The 23,988-nt window shown below is 43.2% G+C and overlaps 1 protein-coding gene across 3 annotated transcripts in view; it reads right to left on the bottom strand.

Annotated features, from left to right (window-relative positions):
* Positions 1-14,122: 14,122 nt before the first annotated feature.
* SLC38A1 (solute carrier family 38 member 1) overlaps positions 14,123-23,988 on the bottom strand; it is a 54,191-nt gene continuing 44,325 nt past the window's right edge. For all 3 annotated transcript variants that reach the window (XM_039498344.1, XM_039498423.1, XM_039498504.1), the window contains exons 8-16: positions 23,897-23,979; positions 23,213-23,271; positions 22,974-23,102; positions 21,974-22,053; positions 20,322-20,422; positions 17,456-17,574; positions 16,309-16,450; positions 16,119-16,216; positions 14,123-14,859 (exon numbers count right to left, since the gene is read on the bottom strand). In XM_039498344.1, the coding sequence (XP_039354278.1) occupies positions 14,758-14,859; positions 16,119-16,216; positions 16,309-16,450; positions 17,456-17,574; positions 20,322-20,422; positions 21,974-22,053; positions 22,974-23,102; positions 23,213-23,271; positions 23,897-23,979 (913 nt within the window). In that variant the 3' untranslated portion in view covers positions 14,123-14,757. The remainder of the gene's footprint in view (positions 14,860-16,118; positions 16,217-16,308; positions 16,451-17,455; positions 17,575-20,321; positions 20,423-21,973; positions 22,054-22,973; positions 23,103-23,212; positions 23,272-23,896; positions 23,980-23,988) is intronic.

Here is a 23,988-nt window from a genome sequence, read left to right as displayed (position 1 = left end):
TCTGAACCTTTTCTAGTGCTAGAATATCTTTTTTGAGGTGAGGAGACCACATCTGTACACAGTATTCGAGATGTGGGCGTACCATGGATTTATATAAGGGCAATCTTATTCTCTATCCCCTTTTTAATGATTCCTAACATCCTGTTTGCTTTTTTGACTGCCTTTGCATACTGCGTGGACATCTTCAGAGAACTATCCACAATGACTCCAAGATCTTTTTCCTGACTCGTTGTAGCTAAATTAGCCCCCATCATATTGTATGTATAGTTGGGGTTATTTTTTCCAATGTGCATTACTTTACATTTATCCACATTAAATTTCATTTGCCATTTTGTTGCCCAATCACTTAGTTTTATGAGATCTTTTTGAAGTTCTTCACAATCTGCTTTGGTCTTAACTATCTTAAGCAGTTTAGTATCATCTGCAAACTTTGCCACCTCACTGTTTACCCCTTTCTCCAGATCATTTATGAATAAATTGAATAGGATTGGTCCTAGGACTGACCCTTGGGGAACACCACTAGTTACCCCTCTCCATTCTGAGAATTTACCATTAATTCTTACCCTTTGTTCCCTGTCTTTTAACCAGTTCTCAGTCCATGAAAGGACCTTCCCTTTTATCCCATGACAGCTTAATTTACGTAAGAGCCTTTGGTGAGGGACCTTGTTAAAGGCTTTCTGGAAATCTAAGTACACTATGTCCACCGGATCCCCCTTGTCCACATGTTTGTTGACCCCTTCAAAGAACTCTAATAGATTAGTAAGACATGATTTCCCTTTACAGAAACCATGTTGACTACTGCTCAACAGTTTATGTTTTTCTATGTGCCTGACAATTTTATTCTTAATTATTGTTTCAACTAATTTACCCGGTACCGACGTTAGACTTACCAGTCTGTAATTGCCCGGATCACCTCTAGAGCCCTTTTTAAATATTGGTGTTACATTAGCTAACTTCCAGTCATTGGGTACCGAAGCTGATTTAAAGGACAGGTTACAAACCTTAGTTAATAGTTCCGCAACTTCACATTTGAGTTCTTTCAGAACTCTTGGGTGAATGCCATCTGGTCCCGGTGACTTGTTAATGTTGAGTTTATCAATTAATTCCAAAACCTCCTCTAATGACACTTCAATCTGTGACAGTTCCTCAGATTTATCACCTACAAAAGCCGGCTCAGGTTTGGGAATCTCCCTAACATCCTCAGCCGTGAAGACTGAAGCAAAGAATCCATTTAGTTTCTCCGCAATGACTTTATCGTCTTTAAGCGCTCCTTTTGTATTTTCATCATCAAGGGGCCCCACTGGTTGTTTAGCTGGCTTCCTGCTTCTGATGTACTTAAAAAACATTTTGTTATTACGTTTGGAGTTTTTGGCTAGCCGTTCTTCAAACTCCTCTTTGGCTTTTCTTATTACACTCTTGCACTTAAGTTGGCAGTGTTTGTGCTCCTTTCTATTTGCCTCACTAGGATTTGACTTCCACTTTTTAAAGGAAGTCTTTTTATCTCTCACTGCTTCTTTTACATGGTTGTTAAGCCACGGTGGCTCTTTTTTAGTTCTTTTACTGTGTTTCTTAATTTGGGGTATACACTGAAGTTGGGCCTCTATTATGGTGTCTTTAAAAAGGGCCCACGCAACTTGCAGGGATTTCACTTTAGTCACTGTACCTTTTAACTTTTGTTTAACTAACCCCCTCATTTTTGTATAGTTCCCCCTTTTGAAATTAAATGCCACAGTGTTGGGCTGTTGAGGTGTTCTTCCCACCACAGGGATGTTGAATGCTATTGTATTATGGTCACTATTTCCAAGTGGTCCTGCTATAGTTACCTCTTGGACCAGCTCCTGCGCTCCACTCAGGATTAAATCTAGAGTTGCCTCTCCCCTTGTGGGTTCCTGTACCAGCTGCTCCATGAAGCAGTCATTTAAAGTATCGAGAAATTTTATCTCTGCATTTCGTCCTGAAGTGAAATGTTCCCAGTCAATATGGGGATAATTGAAATCCCCCAATATATTGGGTTCTTAATTTTGATAGCCTCTCTAATTTCCCTTAGCATTTCATCATCACTATTACTGTCCTGGTCAGGTGGTCGATAATAGATCCCTAATGTTATATTTTTATTAGAGCATGAAATTTCTATCCATAGAGATTCTATGGAACATGTGGATTCGCTTAAGATTTTTACTTCATTTGAATCTACACTTTCTTTCACATATAGTGCCACTCCTCCCCCTGCATGACCTGTTCTGTCCTTCCGATATATTTTGTACCCCGGAATGATTGTGTCCCATTGATTGCTCTCAGTCCACCAGGTTTCTGTGATGCCTATTATATCAATATCCTCCTTTATCACCAGGCACTCTAGTTCACCCATCTTATTATTTAGACTTCTGGCATTTGTGTACAAGCACTTTAAAAACTTGCCCCTGTTTATTTGTCTGCCCTTTTCTGATGTGCCAGATTCTTTTTTGTGTGACTGTTTATCATCTGACCCGGCCCTTACATTATACTCTTCCGTCCTCTGCTCCTGACTATAACCTGGAGATTCTCTATCATCAGACTCTCCCCTAAGAGAAGTCTGTGTCCTATCCACATGCTCCTCTGCAGCAGTTGGCTTTCTCCCATCTCCTAGTTTAAAAACTGCTCTACAACCTTTTTAATGTTTAGTGCCAGCAGTCTGGTTCCACTTTGGTTTAGGTGGAGCCCATCTCTCCTGTATAGGCTCCTCCCATCCCAGAAGTTTCCCCAGTTCCTAATGAACGTGAACCCCTCCTCTCAACACCATCGTCTCATCCACGCGTTGAGACTCTGAAGCTCTGCCTGCCTACCTGGCCCTGCGCGTGGAACTGGGAGCATTTCTGAGAATGCCACCATAGAGGTCCTGGATTTCAGTCTCTTCCCTAGCAGCCTAAATTTGGCTTCCAGGACATCTCTCCTACCCTTCCCTATGTCATTGGTACCTACATGTACCACGACCACCGGCTCCTCCCGGCACTACACATAAGTCTGTCTAGATGCCTCGAGAGATCAGCAACCTTCGCACCAGGCAGGCAAGTCACCATACAGTTCTCCCGGTCATCACAAACCCAGCTATCTACATTTCTAATAATCGAATCTCCCATTACTAACACCTGCCTTTTCCTAGAAACTGGAGTTCCCTCCCCCAGAGAGGCAACCTCAGTGCGAGAGGCAACCCCAGCACCATCTGGAAGGAGGGTCCCAACTATGGGAAGGTTTCCCTCTGCTCCCATTGACTGCTCTGCTTCCCTGGGCCTTTCATACTCCTCAACAGCGCAGGGGCTGTCTGAGCGGAGGTGGGACAATTCTACAGTGTCCCAGAAAGCCTCATCAACATACATCTCTGCCTCTCTTAGCTCCTCAAGTTCCGCCACCCTGGCCTCCAAAGTCCGTACATGGTCTCTGAGGGCCAGGAGCTCCTTGCACCGACTGCACACTTACGCCACCCGCCCAAAGGGCAGGTAATCATACATGCAACACTCAGTGCAATAAACTGGATAGCCCCCACTCTGCTGCTGGGCTTCTGCCTGCATTGTCTCCTAGTTAATGGAAGGGTGGTTTACAGAAAGGGGTTTTGGATTGTGGTTTGGTTTATAGGTTTTAAGGGGACTACAGGTGAAGGGTTAGGACCGACAAGGGACTCCCGCTCCCTTCCCAACTCCCTTGCGAAACTCCCTGTTAGCAGCGCCTGTTCGCAAAGCTCCCTGGTTGCTTGTGCGCGGCTTTATAAAGCCCTGGCCTGAGTGAATGCCCCGCCCACTGATTAAGGCTCAGCCAATTACCAGAGGCTTCGAGCTTTCAAACCTTCCTTTGAAAGCTCATGGCCTCCAACTGCCAGCCACAGCACACGGTCCTTCAAACAACCCAAACAAACAAACAGACTGACAAACACAAGCTCAGCACACAGCAAGTAACCCCCAAACACAAACAAACACACACTACAGACAGTCACTTAGCCCACAGATGCTGCATTTGCTCCTCCTTCACCTGGAGAACTCCCTTGCGAAACTCCCTGTTAGCAGCCCCTGTTCGCAAAGCAACCTCCCGCATGGGGGCTGTGTGGGGCTGGCCTCAGGCCTCCATGTGTGTGTGGGGGGATAGCTTGGGGGGGAAGGGGGAAACCGCCCCCCAGCATGAGCAGGCAGAGCAGAGTGGGTTGGGGCAGGGTTGCTCCACTTCCTGGTGAGTGCAGGGCAGGCCTGACCCCCGCACGCATGGGGCGGCGGGAAGTGGAGTGACCCAGCTCCAGCCTGCTCCACTCCCCTGGCTCCCAGCCACACCGCTGATGAGTGTTGGGGGGCAGTTCCCCTCCTGCTCAGCCTTGGGGGATGGGAGGCAGTCCTCAGGGGAGTGGGGGAGGGACTGGGGCAGAGCAGGGGCTGGGGCCATGGGGAAGAGGTGGAGCAGGGGCTGGAGCAGCTGCATACTTTGCGTATGGGTAGGGACAGCCCTGACTGGACCATGTGGAAGCTGACCCCAATAATCAGTGTATGCAGAGAGCATACAAAATATACTGTGTACAGGGTATGGGTCTTCAGAGATTATATATGACGCTATTTATTTGTGTCTTATCCAGATGCAGCCACAAATTCCTTGAATGGTTACAAATAAATTGCTCCTGCTGCTATGATTCTGAGTGGTGTGTTCACACAGTTCCATTCTGGCTTGGAATTACATTGTATTTACTTCAAGGTGCTCTCTTGAACTGTATTAAAACCCGTTTGAATTCTGTCTGCTCACACCTTCCACACTACAGCTTAGTTGAGCTCTCATGCTAGCCTCCTTGCCTGGCAGTACCTTCTGTCACCTCTTTGGAATGCTGTCTCACAGGTGATTATTTGCTTGATGGCCATTTCTATGGTGCTGCAAACTATAAAGTTGTTTTCTGTCAGGGGGAAGGGAAGGGAGGCCTCATTAATTTTGCTGCAGTTCAGTGTCAGTTCCTGCAACAAAACTGGCAAGCTTGTGGGATGTTTTATCTGAAGATTTTGCTGTTTCTGTGGCATTTGTAAGAGGCACTCATAAAATGCACAATTGGCTGCAGTATTCCTAAGAGCCTGGAAACATTCTACCCATGTGTTATATAGGAAATACAGAATGGTGTGCTATAAAGGTTCTTTCAGCATAATTTGAGCTGGATGCATTATTCATCAGTGGCAAACCCACAAATGAGTTATATAGGTCATGCCAATGAGTCCGAGTGGACCCTTCATGCCAGACCACACCATTGGGACTATTCTCTGTATCCCTCCACCAATAAAGCTAGTACCAAGCCTTAGTACCATGGCCAAATTTTTCTAAAGCTTTAGTGGGTGCATGTAGCAAGCCATGCTGGTAAAATGGCAGCTTTGAGACACATTTTCAAAAAGGGTCTGTTAGCTGAACACAAGTCCCCTGCATGTGAGAGGAGATCAGATGGATAGGGGCAAGTGTAGCCTGGAGCACTCAAGCTGGATTTTCAGAAGGGCACAAAATCTGTCCATACACCTGACCCGGTGCTGCTCTAGTCATGACAGGGCCATGACTAACTCACCAGGCTGAAGTTAACATGCACCAGCAAGTCACTGTCCAAGATGGACGATGGATGCTAGGGGAACACACTCCTAAATGAAGAGTCGAGAGAGAGTTGGAGACAGATAGATAGGTAGCTAGCACTTTCCTACTGGGCTTGGGATATAGAGTTGAGCAGAGAAAAGTGGCAGGGCATAATCCAGGAGTGAGGGGGGTTCTTGGGGCTATATAATCTAGGAATGTTCTGTTTCTGCAGTATGAGACTTTCCAGTTTTATTTTCTAATGAAGTGAAGATGTCGTGTGTGGTCATGGTTGTGGAAGAAGGGGTGGTCTTTTTGGTAGCTAGGGCCAATAGCCAGCAGGTCTTGGAAAATCAGTTCAGTGAAGTTCTTAAATGGACTTTGATCAATAAGGAACCAAGTCAGGCCTGTAAAGCTGCCTTGCTCAGTGGACTAGATTGCACAGTGGCCTTCCTCAGGAGCAGCTCTTACTCCTGCCTATTCCAATTTATTTCTTTGCCATATTATCTAAATCTAACTCAAGCAACACGTTTTTCTGAGCATTCTGGTAATCCCCTATTTTGTAAGCAATAAATCCTGATGAGCAAATACCTTGGCAAAGCCAAGGACCATTAAACCAGTAAGAAGACTGCTGTTCCTAGCCAAAGCTGTGGCATTTACAAATTTATTATTTTCTCTAAGTTGAAACAGAAAGATAAGGTGTTTGATTTTAATACTTATGATGAATGCCAGACCAAAAGCTTCTATTTAACAATTCTGTAACCCATGATACACACCCTCCAGGGGCCTCTGCTTTTGCCACAAAGCCCTCTAGCACAAACCCCATGGTCCGAGTGGGGACTGCTGGCAGCTTTGAATTATGCAGCACAACTGATGCTGCTCCACTGCATGGTAATGGGGGAGAGGACAAGTTATAGGACAACAAGGAGTCAAAATCCTGTGTCATGGAGCCACGCTTGGAAGTCCTTATCACTCATCTTTATTGCTTCCAACCCCCAGTACCTCTTACAAGCTCTCTTGCAGTGGTCTTAACATATGCTACAGCCTGAGGAGCAAGAGGGAATATGTTCCTGCCCTGGGCTCTCCAAATGAGGAAAGAACGGGGATGGGAGAGAAATGGAGAGAAAATTGCTTCTCTGTTTAAGTTTTCAGTTTCACCAAATCACACTCCCTTACCCAGTAATTATAGAGCAAAGATGGTAATTCAGAATGCCCTCTGAAAGTGGAAATGGTGCAGTTCTGCCAAACAAGGGGGGCTGGGTTAGCAGAGGCTGAATAGAGGCATGCATGTTGCATGGAGCCCTGCTCCATGAGAGCTCCCTAGGCTATTGTGTATGGAGAGGGAGTGGAGGCATGGCAGAGGTTGGTCAAGGATCTTTTTGATGCCTGGCTCCTCTGGCCCCTTTCCCTCCCTCATGAGGTGGGTGGGTGGGTGCTAGGAAAAGATTCCTTTTTATTTTAACACCCCCACCCCAAGTAGTTCCCTTTCATTCAGTTGAGTTATTCAGGGAGAAGATTTTAGACTGAGGGTGGAATTGTAGCCACCAATTCTTTCCACAAGCATTGTTCACCATGACTGGAGCTATAGTTATACTAGTGACTTAAAGGCGAAAAACAATTTTTTTCCAAAGCACCTAGGTGTCAATGGAAGTCCGTGGTATTTAGTTGACTTTGAAAATGTTATCCAATCCCACTTATCAATTCCCTGAGAGTCTAGTACAACTGGTACCCAGGGATGCAAGCCTTGAGTTCAATGGGATTACTTGCATAAATACTACTCGACATGAGTAAGAGCTGCTAGCTCATGCTATTTAACAGATTGTAACAAACACATATTTGTCCCCTTGAAAGAATGAACGTAACATTCTCATTATTTTAGATCACATTTTTAATGTTTAAAAACTATATTGGTAACAGATTACAGAACTTATTACTCTTTTATTTATTTACACACAAACTGGGAAACACTGTAATCTATTTGCTTATGTTTAATATGAACAGCACAAAGTATAGTGACATTAGCAGGAGCAAAAGATCACCCATGAGTCATGACACATTTGAAAACCCCATTGGAAATTACCTGGCATCAAGTGTACATCACACTGTAGTGTTTGTACTGCAGCTGGGTGAACCTTAACTTACATAGGGACTCTAGAAAATGGATTTAGTATAAACAATCTAAAGTTCAAGTCTTATGAAAAAATACCTTTTACAGTCTGTATCTTGGCTGAAACACTGTATATATGCAACAGTTTGAAAAGCTCTGTAAAAGCGACTAATACATTTTCCTTCAAATTTGTGCTCATGTTTAAAACAAATATTACTGCAAGACTTGTCCTTATCCTAGGCTACAAAGCAAGCTTGGAAAATAAATATTTATTTTTAGACCCGTTTCTCAACTTCTATTTTTCATAAATACTGAATACTATCTTGTACAGTGTTAACATGGTATGGAATATGCTTGATCACTTTGTCTCTAGCTCCTACTTCTAAAGCATGATTATTTTAGTGGGTGAAATTCACCTGGTGCAGCAACCTTCACAAGGCCTGTTCAAGATACTAGTGCCACTTGATCCCTACCAACAACCTAGGAGGTGACTAGGCATTGTGTGTGCACAGGGAGTAATTTCACCCATCATGAGCATTGTTTGAATAATTTGCTATTGAGAAAATATGAATACAGGCATTAGAATTGAATTCTAGTAAATTCATTGGACTATATTGAAAAAATGCAGCCATTTTCTTGCTACATTCATCAATATAATTATAGTTTTAGGTTTAAAGTTTACTTGAGGCAACAATGATAAAGGATAGAGGGGAGGGGATGTACATTTTGCTACGTGAGAAGCTAAGGTATTCATGTTTCTGTTCAAATTTGGATACAAACACCTATTTTTGTTAATACGCAGTGACTAACATCTATTTCACAGGGGATAAACAATAGCAAAAATATACAGCATCCTGTTTATTTACAATATATATATACATAAAAATGAAACATTTCATACAATACCACACAGCTGCATAGATTCTTCTTTAGAAACAAACATGTGCACAGTATGTGAATGTCCAGACCATTTCAACCCTGTACTTATGAATTTGCTACCATTTTCACAGTCTGTAATGAAAGCCTTCCATTTTGATACAAATAAAACATTCTTTGTATATATTATAGGGAAAAGGTTTTCCTGATGCAAAGTGCTCTTGGGAACTTTTGTGTGAGCTTCTTGGTAGCAGGAAAGAAGAGCCATTATTGGTATTGTTGATGGAATAGAATACACACTGTTGTGGGTTGGTCCTAAGGATACCAGTAATAGGATTGTGGAACTAGATTGGGGTCATTCAAAATCAGAAGGCTTTTTGCCAAGATGCTCTTTTGTCTTAATATAAGATTAAAGCAATTAGTCTTTGCAGATTTAGGATGGGCTATAGATACCATTATATATAATTAATTATTCGTACAGCACCATAAATACGTATGGTGCTTTGTGTCATGAGGCAGATGTACAGACGAAACCCATGCTGTCCCCAAACATGTTTTCAAAGTTTCATTTAGATGTGTGACCAGTCAAAATAGAACACACACGTATCATTATTAAGCTCAGAAAATCAACTTTCTGGAGTGGATGGATATCCTGAAGGGCAGGAATTACCCTTCTGGCAAGGGGCCAGTACAAGGGCTGTGTACCACTGAGATCCCCCTTACATCCTCAAATTAGGGCTTATGTGGCACATAGGTCTTGTGCAGGCCCATCTGTACACTTCATCCCAAAACAGTGTTACTTCCAAGATTCTAGGTCCAAAGTTGTAATATATTTTACTTATTTATGTTTATAAACAGACAGGGAGAGAGAAGGGAGATAGCTTCTTCATTTCTCTCCACAACTCACTGTCAATGAAATGCTAGTCAAGAGCAAAAGCCAAAAGCAAAGGATTTTATGGGCCAGATCTGCAGCTAGTGTCAGTCAACATAACACTAGCTCACGATCTACTCCTAAAACCTTATTAGGAACTCCTGCTTGGAATTACTCCCTCCTTCTCCCACCACTTTCCAATAACCGTAACAGAACAGTTTAACTAGTTTCACGTCCAGTCTATGAATTTGCAGTGTCCACAATAGTGACAAGCTCTCTAGAAAAGGAAGGCATGCTGCCACCTATTAAGTAGATACAGTACTCTGGATCCTACTAATTTAACAGAGGAACTCCTATAGCATTTTACAGTGCTCTTAAAAACCTAGCTAAAATGTGGGATTCATACTTTTGTTAGCTACAAGTTCACTATTTCAAACAAACTGAATAATAGCAGTACATTTTACAGATAACCTTATACAGTGATTTTGACAGTTACAGCAGGGTCTATTGCATTCTGTTAAAAATGTATAAACCTGATGAGAAAATAAAAAAGCATTATTTCACAGTCTGTACCACAGACATCAACATACATATTATTCCTTTGCATAAATAGCTATATATACTAGTCCAGTAAATCAGTCTGAGTGAAATCCCCCCCCCATGTACAGGGCCAGCACACAGCCTGTTTAAGGACTGAGCCCATCTTACACCCTTTCAGGACAGAAATGATGATGGTCCTATGCCTAGGGGAAATTGCACTCATTGCATAAATCCTGCTAATTAAATGTATTTTATTCAGTAAGACTGCAGTATGCAAATTGAAGAAGGGAACAAAGTGGGTGAGGAAGAAGTAAAGAGGGAGAGTGCCCAACTCCCATTGAATATCAATGGGAGTTGGGCATCTAACTCATTTGTGCCTTTGAAAGTCCCCTCAATATCTCCTCTATCACAGTTCCATCAACTCAGTAATCTCTACTGTCAGTAGTAGAAGGAGGAAGGAAAAGGGAAGGAGGAGGACAACCCCAGAGTACTTGTGGGATAAAACAGTCACCTATGAAATTTTCACAGGTTAAAGTTAGTCTTTTAGGGTTTGTGTACACTACAAACCTAAGTCTACTTATATTAGGTCAACTTACATCCACCACAGTAATTAATGTGGTGGTGTATGTCCACACTACCCTCTTTGGGTTGGTGGTGCATGGCCTCACCAGGAGCATTTCTGCTGACCTAATAGAGGGCAGTGTGGGGAGCTGAGAGCCTGGTCTCTGAGCTCTGCTGGCAGCTCCCTGCCTGGAGCCTGGCTGCCACACAGGCTCCTAGCGGGCTGTCCCCCTTCTTTGCTTCCCAGTCCTCGCTGGGAGTGGAACAAAGCTGTTTGAGGCTTTTCACCTCCACATTTCCCACAGGGAGCCGGGGGAAGCCGCCTGGGGCTTCTCACCATTGGGGAGCAGCGTGCAGCTGCCTCGGCTTCTTGCCCCTTCCCCCACCAAAAGCTGGCGCGAGGCCGCTTGAGCTTCTTACCCTGACTCCAGCTGGGAGCTGGATCCAACTGCCCATCTCTCCAGGACAGCAGGGCTCCTGTTGTGAAATTGACACGAAAGCTGATGTAAGAGATGCAGTGTCTGCACAGACACTACGCTGCACTAACTACACTGACATAAGCCTTATCCCTCTCGGGGAGTTGGAGTTATTATGTCAGCATAGTAGGGCACTTACATTGGCGGGACAAGGCTGTAGTATGTACACTGACATAATTAGGTTGACATAAGCTGTCTTATTTTGACCTGTGTAGCATAGACAGCCCATAGGGCTAGACCCTTACAGGTCCTGAGCACCTCCTGCAAGTTGCTAAGTGACCTCAACTCCCAGTGACTTTAAGCGACGTAAGGACAAGGCAATAGGAGTGAAGGCAATTCAGCAGCTCACAGGAAACTCAATTATCTTGAAGTATCAGGTCTGTAAAAAGAAAAAACTGTAGTGACAAATAATATCCATAGATATGATTGCTAATCCTAGTCTCTTTTTCCTTAGTTATAGTGTGAGTATAAAATGAATCAGCCACTGAAAATGTGAGAGTCATCACAAATTGGCAGGTACACCTGAACTTATGAAGGGCATCATTCAACCCTGAATGTGCACCTGTACTCCTGTTAGCCATTAGTTCCATTGCTAGTGTAACCCTTCTGCCAGGTGGAGCCAGCAGCAACAAGGGCCGGGTTCAGTATCTAGTGGTTCCTTTTCAACAATACAACACAAAACCGGCTCGAGCCCCCACCCAGTGACCTGGGACAATTACACACAACCCCTCTGGATGCCTCTAACAGGCAACACTTCCTCTCTCACAAGCACAGTCTGAGTGTAGCAAAAACTTTTAATAAAAGGAGGGAAGTAACTCAGAATTAATTTGGGAAAACACTGCAACTAGGGTTCATAAACACAAACCATGAGCAAAAGACCCAGCCCCCAAGTAATTTGGGCAGTGTCCTTTCGCCTCAGGTTCTTAAGTCCAGCAACCCAAGTCCCTTCAACGTGCCCGTCCCTTCTCTGTACCCCACTCACAGTTGCTGTCCTTGGCCAGTGCAGCCCCAGAGTTCAGAGGTTCATCTGCAGAGTTTACCTCCCACTCTGTGTGGAAGTGGGGGGTGTGGTGTAAGGAGGCACCTTACATGCCCCAATGGCCACTTGCCGCACTTCTCTGCAGGGCTCTGCTCTGGCCCTCTCCACCAACCTCTCTGCCAACCACTTGCCAAGATGTCTCTCACTGATTTCAACTGTTAGTGGGGGAGCCTCACTGCTGGTGCACACTGGCCAGTCTCTTGCAATAGAGACACTATCCTAAAGTAGGTCTAATACTTAGACCTGGGTATCAGTGATTTCAGCTCTGCAGCATGTAACAAGACTCTCAGTTGAATCTAAATTAACTTTTTTATTATACCATGGAGAGAGGAAGGGTCAAACAGTGTCTACGACCCTTAAACAAGGCCCACCCTCTCTCAAGTCATTAGACTTTGGAACCCATGTCCTCTGCCTAGCAAGTGCCGTTCAGTTGAGGGTGAGTCCCTCCACTGGGGTATGCCAGGTACAGTTCTGCTGCCCTCGGTTCACACAACAAGGATAACAACGCTTTATTACTCCTGCCCCAATAACAAGGAGACTGGGATCCAACACCAACCATAAGTGATCATTTGGGCAAGCAATCCCATCATGCTGAACACCTAGGCAGGGTGGGTGTGTCCAGGCAAACGAGATCAGCTTCTGAAGTCTTTTTCCACAGCTCACCACTAGATGTCAGGGAAGAGCTCATTCAGACTCTGTTTACACTAGGACAGGGATTGGCATCCTTTGGCACACAGCCCGCCAGGGTAAGCCCCCTGGCAGTCCGGGCCGGTTTGTTTACCTACTGCATCCACAGGTTCGGCTAATCACAGCTCCCACTGGCTGCGGTTCACCACTCCAGGCCAATGGGGGCTGCAGGAAGCAGCAGCCAGCACATCCCTCAGCCCGCGTCGCTTCCCGCAGCCCCCATTGGCCTGGAGTGATTAACTGCAGCAAGTGGGAGCTGCGATTGGCCGAACCTGCGGATGCAGAAGGTAAACAAACCGGCCCAGCCCGCCAGGGGGCTTACCCTGTCAGGCTGTGAGACAAAGGTTGCTGATCCCTGCACTAGCAACCTAGCACGTTTGACAGCAGAATTCAAACTCTCTAATTCACACATCAAGAACAATACAACATGAACAAATGTGTGTCCCTGGTAGTACATTATTACTAAAAATGATTCGGTACGTGATGATAAAGATCACCTGCTTAGTACCTGAATCTCTAACCTGAGCCATTCTCCAAACTGACAATATGCCACAACATAAATGCAAAGTTAGAGTGGCTCTGCAAATAATTTATAGCTATTTTTGTTTGATCCTGAAGAAACAGAAATAGGCTTTTTAAATATAAAATTTTTTTCTATTTAAAGAGATATTTAAAAAATAAAAATCTGGCTTGATTCCAATTAAGAATCCAGTTTTGCATAAGGACCTGATCCTGTTCCCACTGGAGTGAAAAACTCACACTGACTTCAATCGGAGGAGGGCTAACCCTAAAAGGTTAAGTTAACTTCTTTACAAGGTCAGCCTTAAGTATATGCAAAACTATCCTAAAGGAAAAGGCATTAAGTATGACTAAAGGTGGTGTTTTTTGATATAACTGGAATTTTTCATTTTTTCTTGAAAAGTGTAGATGTATTTAGTAAATATTGGTTTATATGGAAGAAAATGCATATTTCTGAATCTTTCCTTTCACACAAAAATCAGCTCTGCCTTCTCCTGGTTGGTTTCAAATGTTCAGTGCTCTATACCAAGTCTCAGAGTAGCAGCCGTGTTAGTCTGTATCCGCAAAAAAAACAGGAGTACTTGTGGCACCTTAAAGACTAACACATTTATTTAAGCATGAGCTTTCGTGAGCTACAGCTCACTTCTTCGGATGCATCCGATGCATCCGAAGAAGTGAGCTGTAGCTCACGAAAGCTCATGCTTAAATAAATGTGTTAGTCTTTAAGGTGCCACAAGTACTCCTGTTTTTTTTATACCAAGTCTGTTTCTAGTCAGTTTCAAAAGGGTTAGTGGTATTTGATATTCCTCTTGGTCTAAGGTCACTCATGGTTGAGTATTTGTCTCTGCATGGTGATTTGATGTACCATCAGCTCAACCATTTGGACTGGCTGCTCCAATTACTTTTTTTTTTTTACACCACAAAGAGCAGCACCAATACAGGACATACTTTTATCTAACACCAGCTGATGCTTTCATGGTGCCCTTCATATAAACACTCCAGAATGCTACATTTACTAAATGAGGGGAAATGGTTTACAAAATAGTAATGAAAAGCCAGATTAAATGTATGCAATTTAAGAGTACAGTTTTGGTTAAAAAAAGATGGTGAGAGCTGAACATCATTTGTGAAAACTATTCTAGAATCTGGATTTGCAAAACAAAAAACAAATACACGTCTTGCTCCAAGGGACTAAATATTATAGTTTGGAAGTTTTAGGACTAGTATTAGAACAATCTAATTCATGGCCAGAAGAGTAAAAATTAATTATGATTGGAACCAAGTGGCAAAGCCGTGTAAACCCTTGCAGACAATCAACACAAACTTAACATTGATTTGATAACTCACTGGAATTGGAGAAACTGATATTGCTGTTGGGAAAATGGGCATTTTCTGCAAGCAAATACATCTATATCAGTATTTCATTATTTGGATTTGATTTGAGTAAACTCATAATGGATGGGATAGATAAAACAGAATGGTGGTGATTCTGGTGAGTACCAAACAGGGATGTATCCTTTTCAGCATGATGTTGTCTTCAGTTGCCTTCAGCACTGTCTCCTGAGTGCACCCAGTCATAGATGACCAAAGGAATGCTCACTAGGGAAAACAATATTCCCAATGCCATGAAAAGAGAAGCCTGAAAGAAAAAAGGAAAGGAGTCTTTCAACTAAGGTAACATTTTCCTTAGAGAGACTTAAAAATTGATTCTGGGTTTCAAAATTACAAATGAAAACAAAGCTCTGAATTCCTTGTTAAGCACTGAGAATGAAAATTTCCTCTATCCTCAGTTCACAACCTCTGCCTTAAGTGCTCATTTCAGTGACTATCTGAAGAAGGCTGAATGGGTTCTCCTTTGGTACCCCTTGGCTCTGCTCTTTAACTAGTCAATGGGCTCATTGCAGAATGAAGTAAAGCACATGCACTGGGTCATCCCATGAGGGTTTACTTGCATAGCATTTCAGCCATTGTTGTCTTGTGGAACTAATGAATTAACCCACATATGTAACCTAAGATTCTTGCATGCCGGTGCAGAGAAATAACTATGGAATCACGAGCCTGGCCCAAATGAAGTTCTTGATTATGGAGTAATCAAATAAAATTAATCCAAATCACTACTGTAATATGAAAAAGCCCAAAGGCCATGATAACAGAAGGGCTGGTTCTGGTAGTGCACTGAGTGCACCCAGCAAATCACAGGGACTATTCAGAATCTTACATGACTCTATTCACAGCTGGGAAATTAGCAGGATCTTTGACCTTTACCAAGAAAGTTTTTTATTCTAATCTCAGTATGGGAAGGATTGTGCCATCTTCTGGACTGCAAACCTCCCTTGACATGCAGTAAAAACTTGTAAGGTCCTGCTGGGATCAAGTTGTCACAGTCCTGTATGCTCACAAATGGTAAAGAGCTCGCTCCTTTTGCAGGAGGCGCCCAAAATTTGACTGTGATCCCTTAAAACAAATGTGAAGTGCTGCAAACGTGACATACTGCAGGCTCTTTCAGGTAATGTGTTGCAGTGCAAAATAAGTTGTGGCTATGGTGGCAGCTCTTCTGCTGCCAAACTTCAAGGGACTCAGAACCTTGCTGGGGATTACTATTGTTTAAACTGTGGTACTTCTGGACGGTCCCCAATTAGATTTGAGGCCCCAGTCAGATCAAGGCCTCAGTGTGCTAGGTGCTGTACAAACACATAAGAAGGTAAGGGTCCCTGCATCAAAGGTCTTACAATCTAATTTAAGACAAAACACTGCACAGGAGTGTGACAGAGGGAGGGAGGACAAGGGTAACACCAATAGGTTCACATATGTTCAGACAACAGATTAGATCTGTTCTCAGCCTAATACATTTTAATGAGTAACAGGCAAAGCACTAAATTGATCTACAGAAAAACATACCCAAATCCTCTGAGTAAATTTTTCCGTATCTTGATGTGTGATTTTTAAATACAGCGATGAAGGAAGAATGAAAATCAGCATATTGGCAGAAGTTACTCCTGTAACATTCAAATAAATATGTTAGTTATTGTGGAATTTCACATCTGCCAACAACAGCTATTTATTATTATATAGAACCAGAATACTGTACCTATAACTCCAAAAATATCCTTCATTGAGGGGATAAAAATTACTAACAGGTTGATGAAAATCAGGAGGACAAGAGTAACCACAACATGATGGCATAAGTCATATTTTGTTTTTTTAGCCATCTCAAATAAAGAAGAACGCACCTGTAGGAAAAGGAAAAGTTCTCTGTTAGGAGGAGCATACAACTTTCAAGCCCATATACTAATTTTTATTGATTCTGTGCATGACAATGAGATTTTCATAGATGCCCCAGTGATTCTGGAGGACTCAAATGTACTGCCTTTGGAATAAGCCTTACATTTAATTCAAAATCTGAGAACTGGATTTCTATGTGTCTGTACAAGTGTATTTTCCCCCAGATTATATTTCTTGACAGAGGTTGGGGAGTATGTTAACATGTACATTTTAGTTCAAAATTAACTGCTGTTCTGCTAGGGTGAAAGCTCACATAATTGGCTTTGTTTGTGGAACTAAACAGCGATGAGAAGGAACGGAATTCACCTACATCCAACTCTACAACATAGCCACTCTGTGGCTGCCATTCCAGCCTACACAGTAGGTTGGAATAATGTCACCCATGTGGGTGGGGAGGTATTGAATCCACTGGATCTGCATAATTGCGGACTCAGTGACTCCTTCCCCAGCCTGCCCATAATGCCTCTTTCTGTATCAGACTCTTCAACTGTTGTACAGAGCTCCTTGATCCCTGCAACACACAGGGGAAGTGGAGGCTGCCCTCATGGTCAGTCCATCCCACCCTCTCATGAAGAGCTCTACTACAACAGGGTTACTGAAAGGGATTTCTGTGGTTCCTCTGTTCTTGGATTTCATCCTTGATTCTGCCCCTATTGAGATCAATAGGGTAGGATAAGGCCCTTAAGTTGATTTAAAATGAAAATAATAACACCTTCCAGTTCCAAGAGAGATTAATTAATTTTAATTGTATGATAGCTTCTTCTCCCATCCAGAACTCCCAATGAAGCCAATGGGGAGTTTAATATGTGGAAAGACTGACTGCAGGATCAAGTACTCTCTAGTCTGTCATTGATTCAGAAACCAAGCCACACACACAAATCAGCCTTGCTTTGGGAGAGTGCACCTACTACAGATCTTAGCTGTTTCTAAATTGCAAGAAGCCTTATACTTACAGTGAAAAACAGCACTGGCACAGTGAGTATGACTGCAAAAATGACAGCCACACGCACTGTCAGGATGAGGATGTCATCTCTACTCTGGTAGTTGTGAAGCAGATCTGAGTGCACATTTTCTGCAGGGAAGACAATAACGTAAATGTTCCAGCAAATAACCAATTAATTTACAGAAACCGTCACTTAACAATGGTCTTCTTGAACAAATAAGTGATGTATCAGCAAACAAAAGGGCAGGGAATGAAACATTCTTGAGTTAAAATATGTTTTAAACCATACTCCAGTGATTCCATGTTTCAAGATTAACTCTTTGGGGCCTTGTTTCAGGAAAGCATCCCCAGTCAAGAAAGCACAAGGTTAACTCTAAGCTAAAATCCATTTCAGGAAGATTACAGGGAGGCATAGCATAGCTACTGGGGATTTTTTGGCAGCTTAAACTTACATAAAAATAACCACATGCACTGTCCCTGCTGAATTTATGCTAAATTATTAGGTTGCACTAAATAAGTCCAAAGAGCAAATAGAGTGCTAGGAGAAAACAGAACATCTTCTCTTGAAGAACAAACCCCCTTTTAGGTCAACCCTTTCCCCATGAGGTTTCTCTGACCACACAAACTGCTATCCAGCTACTTCTGGTGGCTACCCCCACACCTCCATTTTCCCCCTTGAACCTATCCTCCTCCCTCAGCAACATTCACAGCCCTTGCACCTCAATGACCACCTCCTGGAGGAAGTGATCCATTCTAATTGCTGCTGATATGGGTCACTGGCAGGGGCGGCTCTAGGAATCCCGCCGCCCCAAGCAGGGCGGCGCGCCGTGGGGCACACTCTGGTGGTCGCCGGTCCCGCGGCTCCGTGGGACCTCTTGCAGACATGCCTGCGGGAGGTCCACCTGAGCCGTGAGACCAGCGGACCCTCCGCAGTCATGCCTGCGGGAGGTCCACTTGTCCCGCGGCTCCGGTGGACCTCCCTCAGGCATGACTGCGGAAGGTCCGCCGGAGCTGGCTGCCGCCCTGCCGGCAAAATGCCGCCCCAAGCGTGCGCTTGGCGCACTGGGGTCTGAAGCCGGCCCTGGTCACTGGGAGCGCCACGTGTACTGACAATATTTTAACAAGGCCTCCCACAAAAGCATCTCCCTTAACCGGTGAGAAATGCTGTGGACCAGGTGTACACATGCTGGCAGACAGGAAGAACATAGAATTCATTTGTTTGTTTCCGCACCTTTAAAAAAACCTCTCATAACTGTAACCAAAGGAAGCAAATGCACTGGCCACAAAAAAAAAGTATATTAATCTGCCCTTTCCTGGAAGTGTTCAGACTTTGTTTCTGAAAGGTGTCCTGAGAAAACTGATAGCACAGAACAGTAGTCAGCCTGTGTAATCTGATGTGGGGAGGCAGGGGGGTAAAGACATTGCAGGGGGCTCGTTGGGGATATATAGTTTTAAAATACCTGCCATTTGGCGCAATCTGGTCTATTCCTGAAGGCAAAAATATTACTCGTCAGAAAGATTTGACCCTAAAGGATAAACCCTCTCTGGCAAGAATCACTTATAAATATACAGAAAAAGCCTGAAATCATCCCAAACTTCCCTTCAGTTTGCGGGTGCAATTTTAAAAGGGGCTGGCATAGCCCCTTCTCATACCTGGCTTATACCACATGAGGCGCATTCTGCCATTACAAGCCCAGGTTGCTGCCTCTGTACCTCTGGTCTCCCACTCAGCATGACAGCGAAATACCATATAGCCCAAGCAAGTGACCTTTATCAATACCTAAGTTTTTGTAACTGTACTCCTGTAATGTACATATGGCAATAACTGCGACACCCTGAGCAAATAAACAAGTGGTGTTGGTTTAAAAAAAGAAGGCCAAAATAAAAATGCTATTCTGGTCTATGAAAGGATGAGGGAAAGGGCTACAGAAAAAGAAAAAAAACATTTAAAAAAGGCATGTTCCTGTCAGCCTCAAACGATGATCCATGGGGAAGGAGAAAAGTAATGCTGCCTTTTCACACCCCAATTCTGCAACTGATAGGGTGCAGGCAAACATCGGAGTGGGGGGCTCTCACAGATGCAGCATTATCCACACACTATTAATATTCAGGCACATGGTAAAGTAGGAAAGAATTGGGTTTCCTTTTCTCACAGATTCACGCAATCTGTAGGGTTAGCTTTGCCTCCTCTGTGGACTTGTCTCCAGGGTTTCTGCTCCAGGTCACCCCCAGGACTTGGTCCCAGCACCATAGGCACCGATTTCTGCTCCCAACGGTGGGTGCTCGACCCCCTTCTGCCCTTTGCCCCGCCCCGACTCCATCCCTGCCCCGCACCCATTCCAACCCCTTCCCCAAAGTCCCTGCCCCAACTCTGCCCCCCCAACCCTATTCCGAATCCTTCCCCATATCCTCGCCCCTGCCTCTTCCTCACCTCCTCCTCTGAGTGCACCATGTTCCCTCTCCTCTCCCCTCCCTCCTGGAGCTTGCTACACCGTCAAACAGCTGTTTGGTGGTGGCAAGTGCTGGGAGGTAGGCGGAGGAGTGGGGACATGGCTGGCTGCCTGCTGGTGGATGCAGAGCACCCACTAATTTTTCCCCGTGGGTGCTGTGGTGTCTGGGAGTTTCAGTGCATTAGTCTGGCCTTTCCTCCTTTCTCTTTCATTTTTGAAGTTAAATGGGCAAATGCTGCATATAGCTACTGTCTGTAGCCACTCAGAGCACCAGTAAAAAAGAGATTTGTATCTTTACGGAAAAGGTTACAGAATTTTTTTTAAAAATTCTAGTAAGGTAAGTGAGTGGGATTCTCCTTTTTGTTATTGATTTCACCTGGATTCTTTCTGACCGATATGTTAGATCAGCAAAAGCTGCTTACTTACCATAGAAAGTGTAATAGCCAAAAACGGCAGTCATTAAATACATAACGAACATGGCAAAAAATGAGATATTGGAAACCATTTGCATTTTCTTCTGTGTGCGACTGGAAAAAAGAAGAAAACATAATGAATGGCTGCATTTTGTTTGAATAACTGTTGTAGAAATGTATAAACCTTTGCACAAACAAAATTAACTAGCATTGGAGAGACTTCAGAGTGTGTCTTTTCTTCATTTAAATCAGTGATTCCCAATAGCTGTACTGAAGGAGGAGAATGACTGGGGGACTAACTCTCCCAAAAGCCATTGGTAGCCTCCCAGTTTTCCTAGGGTTTTAAGTCAAGAGAACATAATGACCATTCTGTGAATACTGCCATCCCCAAATCCCAATGGGTGGCTATAGCCGCTAGCAGTAGCCTCTGCAGCAGAGAAAGGGTCAGCTTGGAACTGCTTCTATGTGCAAATTAAAGGACCAGTAAAACAGAATATTAACATCCTAAATGCTTGCAAAAAATGGTCTGTGTCCTCTGGTAAGGAGAACTGCTGTAGTTTAAAAAAAATTGGTTGAACAAACCTTTCATTTTTTACACTAATTTTGAAATGCTTAAACCTGGGTGTGCCTAGTGTTGGGCTCTTAATCAATATTTTGATACCAAAATAGAAACACCCAGATTTATAGAAGAGCTGAGCACCCAAAAATCCCACTGAAGTCAATGGACGCTGAAAGTGCCCAACAGCTCCCAGTTAGACACCTTATTAAGCAGCCAGAATTTCAACAAACAGCAGATCCTTTGACAAGTATGAGAACTGCAGCAGGCTGAGCACTGCTGAAATTCCAGTAACTTCTTTCAGGTACTTAAATAGGAGCTGAACTCTTTGGCCTTGAAGCACTAATGCAAAGACACTAATATGGAGTAAAGAGAGAAAATGGCATACAGTCATTTAGGAGCAGATTTTGCTTCATGACAAAAAATGTTTTTATCTAAGGTATAAAAATATCAGTCCTGATTCTCCACTGGATCTGAGCTGTGCTGGAGGGAGCAGCTGCAAGGAGCCAGTTGCAGCTCCCTGATCATTGGCCGCTCAGCCTTGATGGATGTTACAGCAGCAGGGCGCCTACTGTAACTTGCACCAGTGCAAATCAGGTCACCACAACTACTGCCTGCTCATGCCCCTTTGCTCCCCTTATGCAGTTGCTGGTGTGGGAGGCTCATCTTCTTCATCTTTCTTACACAAAGAAAAGTTATTGGTTCCAGTCACATCGTTTAACTATACCTGATGTGGTTTAAAAACACATTGGGGTGAAAGCCTGTACATAAAAAGCGTAACTTCTTACTGTCACAGGCTTTTTGCTACATTGGAATCAATGGCATTAGCTGAAGTAGAAGACTCTAGCTTGTAAACTATAATAATTTGCACTGCTTGGCTCTCCAAAATCGCTGTGTCATGCTAAAGAAAACCCCTGGGATGTCATGTTACCCCATAGGGAATCCAGATTTACCTAGCTTCAAGCAGTGCTCCTTTGTTTTCTGATTTTATTAAACTACTTTTCCTTTGAATTACGAGGGTGAGCAAGGGTGGAGCAACTCTGCACTACCATTTTAGACTCTAAACAGTTCATTTTAAACAAACAAACAAACAATAAAAAACATCTTACTCTTTAAGTTCGCTGTAAATTGGAAGGACCGATGGGTGGCACACAAATGCAAATGCAAGGGTAGGCAAAGCATAAACAGTCTGTTTGAACATAATTGAAGAAAAGCCAGTTAGGAAAAATACATATTAAGAAATCAGTGTTTCAACTACCTCATCTCCCAACTTTCTGAACTCTTCAATTGAACATTGAGAGTCCTTGCAGGGAAGGCAGAGTGCCTGTCAAAAACATCAGGAACAATAACTTTTCAATGTGAGGACACAATCTATGTATTTTTCTTGCAAATATTTCTGACTCAGTTCAGACAGCAGTCGTGTAGCTGCTGCTACCACCAGGTTTATTCCCTTGAATAAGACACTTTCATAGCCTCTTCATATTCTGTCTGGGGATGGGTCCTGCTTTCAGCAGGGGGTTGGACTATATGACCTCCTGAGGTCCCTTCCAACCCTGATAGTCTATGATTCTACTATTGCTGCCAAACACACTCTTGTGTGAGAGGGGCAAATGTTTGATTTTTACATGCCATGAGGAGGAATATTATTTCAGTGCCATAGAATGGATGCTCAGAGAAGTCTGACAGTGATAGATCAGAGCTTGACTGTGATATTTAGTCTCAGCCCATAGGAAGGAGCTGTGCAGAGGGTCACTGTCCCAGAAGGAGTACTGGGACACATTCTGTTTCAAGGAGGCAAATGCCTGCTGGAGTTCCCAGGCATTACAATCTCTGTGTATTGATTGATAGTGCAGTTCATTCCCTCTTTGAAGCTGGCCAGATCTGCTACCTGGTGCAAAGAGAGGCAGAGCCTCAACTCCTTAAAGTCCAATGGAACTTGCCGCTTACACAAGCTGAGAGAGAAGGTTCATTATGCCCTTTCCATCACAGCGCATCTGTGAAAGGGCCACGGAGACTCTGGATCTAAATGATGTGTCTCATTGACTATGAATATGGAGTGTGATATCAAATTATCTGAATTAAAAATAAACATCATAGAAAGAAACATACCTTGGAATTAAAGGTAACATACTTTGGTTGACACATATCTTCATGTGCTGAGCTAACATTTGATATGATAGGTGATGTTGCACTTGGCTCCAGGACTGGGCAGGAAAGTTGAACTTTCTTGTAGATAACCTGCAATAAAGTGCCACATGGTAAACTGTAAAAACTATTATTAAAATAAAAAATACCAAAGATACTATACGGGCAACTCTAATCCAACCAAAACAGCAAGCAGAACTTACCACTATGAGGAAAAAAACCATGCAACCAAGGGAAAATCCACTAGTGTATCCAAGATACCCTAAAAGAAGTACAAAAGAAATCTAATCAATAACTCATTTAATGGTCACATTTGTTTGTGTTTTTGTTCTTTTTATAGCTTCTTACTTTATAACATAGTTAAAGTCGTTACACATTATACACATAATATGCACCATGAACTTCAGAATAGTATAAAAGTGGAATATAAGTAATATCCATGTCCATAGACACATTACCTAGACACAACTAGTCAAAAATTTTCAATGAGAATTGTTATTGAAATTTTGAATTTTTATGGAAAAAACTTTTGATAATTCTGTTGCAATTTAAAAAAATTACTAGCTCTATGTAATATTACTTTACCTATTGGAATAAACACCCAGGTGGTCATAAAATCTGTAATCAGTTGCCACAAGCAAATGGAAGAGCTAACGAACAATATTTTGAATCAATTTAGTTATACTGTGCTCATTTGTCATGTTACTAGCTTTTAGTTTAGCCTGGCTTGTTCCAGGATGCCTAATACATAGCTTATTCCTGTGCTAAGGCCACTTTATTCATGACTGAGCACTGTCCTCTCCATTGTATCTGAGTGGCCAATATGACTTAGAGGGGAGCAAAATTTGGGTACCCCCATTTTATTCTAATGATATTTGCACTCTTACCTAAGTTCTTAAGAAGACACAGGGGCAGGATTATAGTAAATGTCACGGCTATAACAAGAATTCGCCCATCCACATACCATGCCCTGTAAAAC

The sequence above is a fragment of the Mauremys reevesii genome, linkage group 1, assembly GCF_016161935.1.
Source record: "Mauremys reevesii isolate NIE-2019 linkage group 1, ASM1616193v1, whole genome shotgun sequence".
Lineage (NCBI taxonomy): Eukaryota > Metazoa > Chordata > Testudines > Geoemydidae > Mauremys > Mauremys reevesii.
This window is presented reverse-complemented; position numbering and strand designations above follow the sequence as displayed.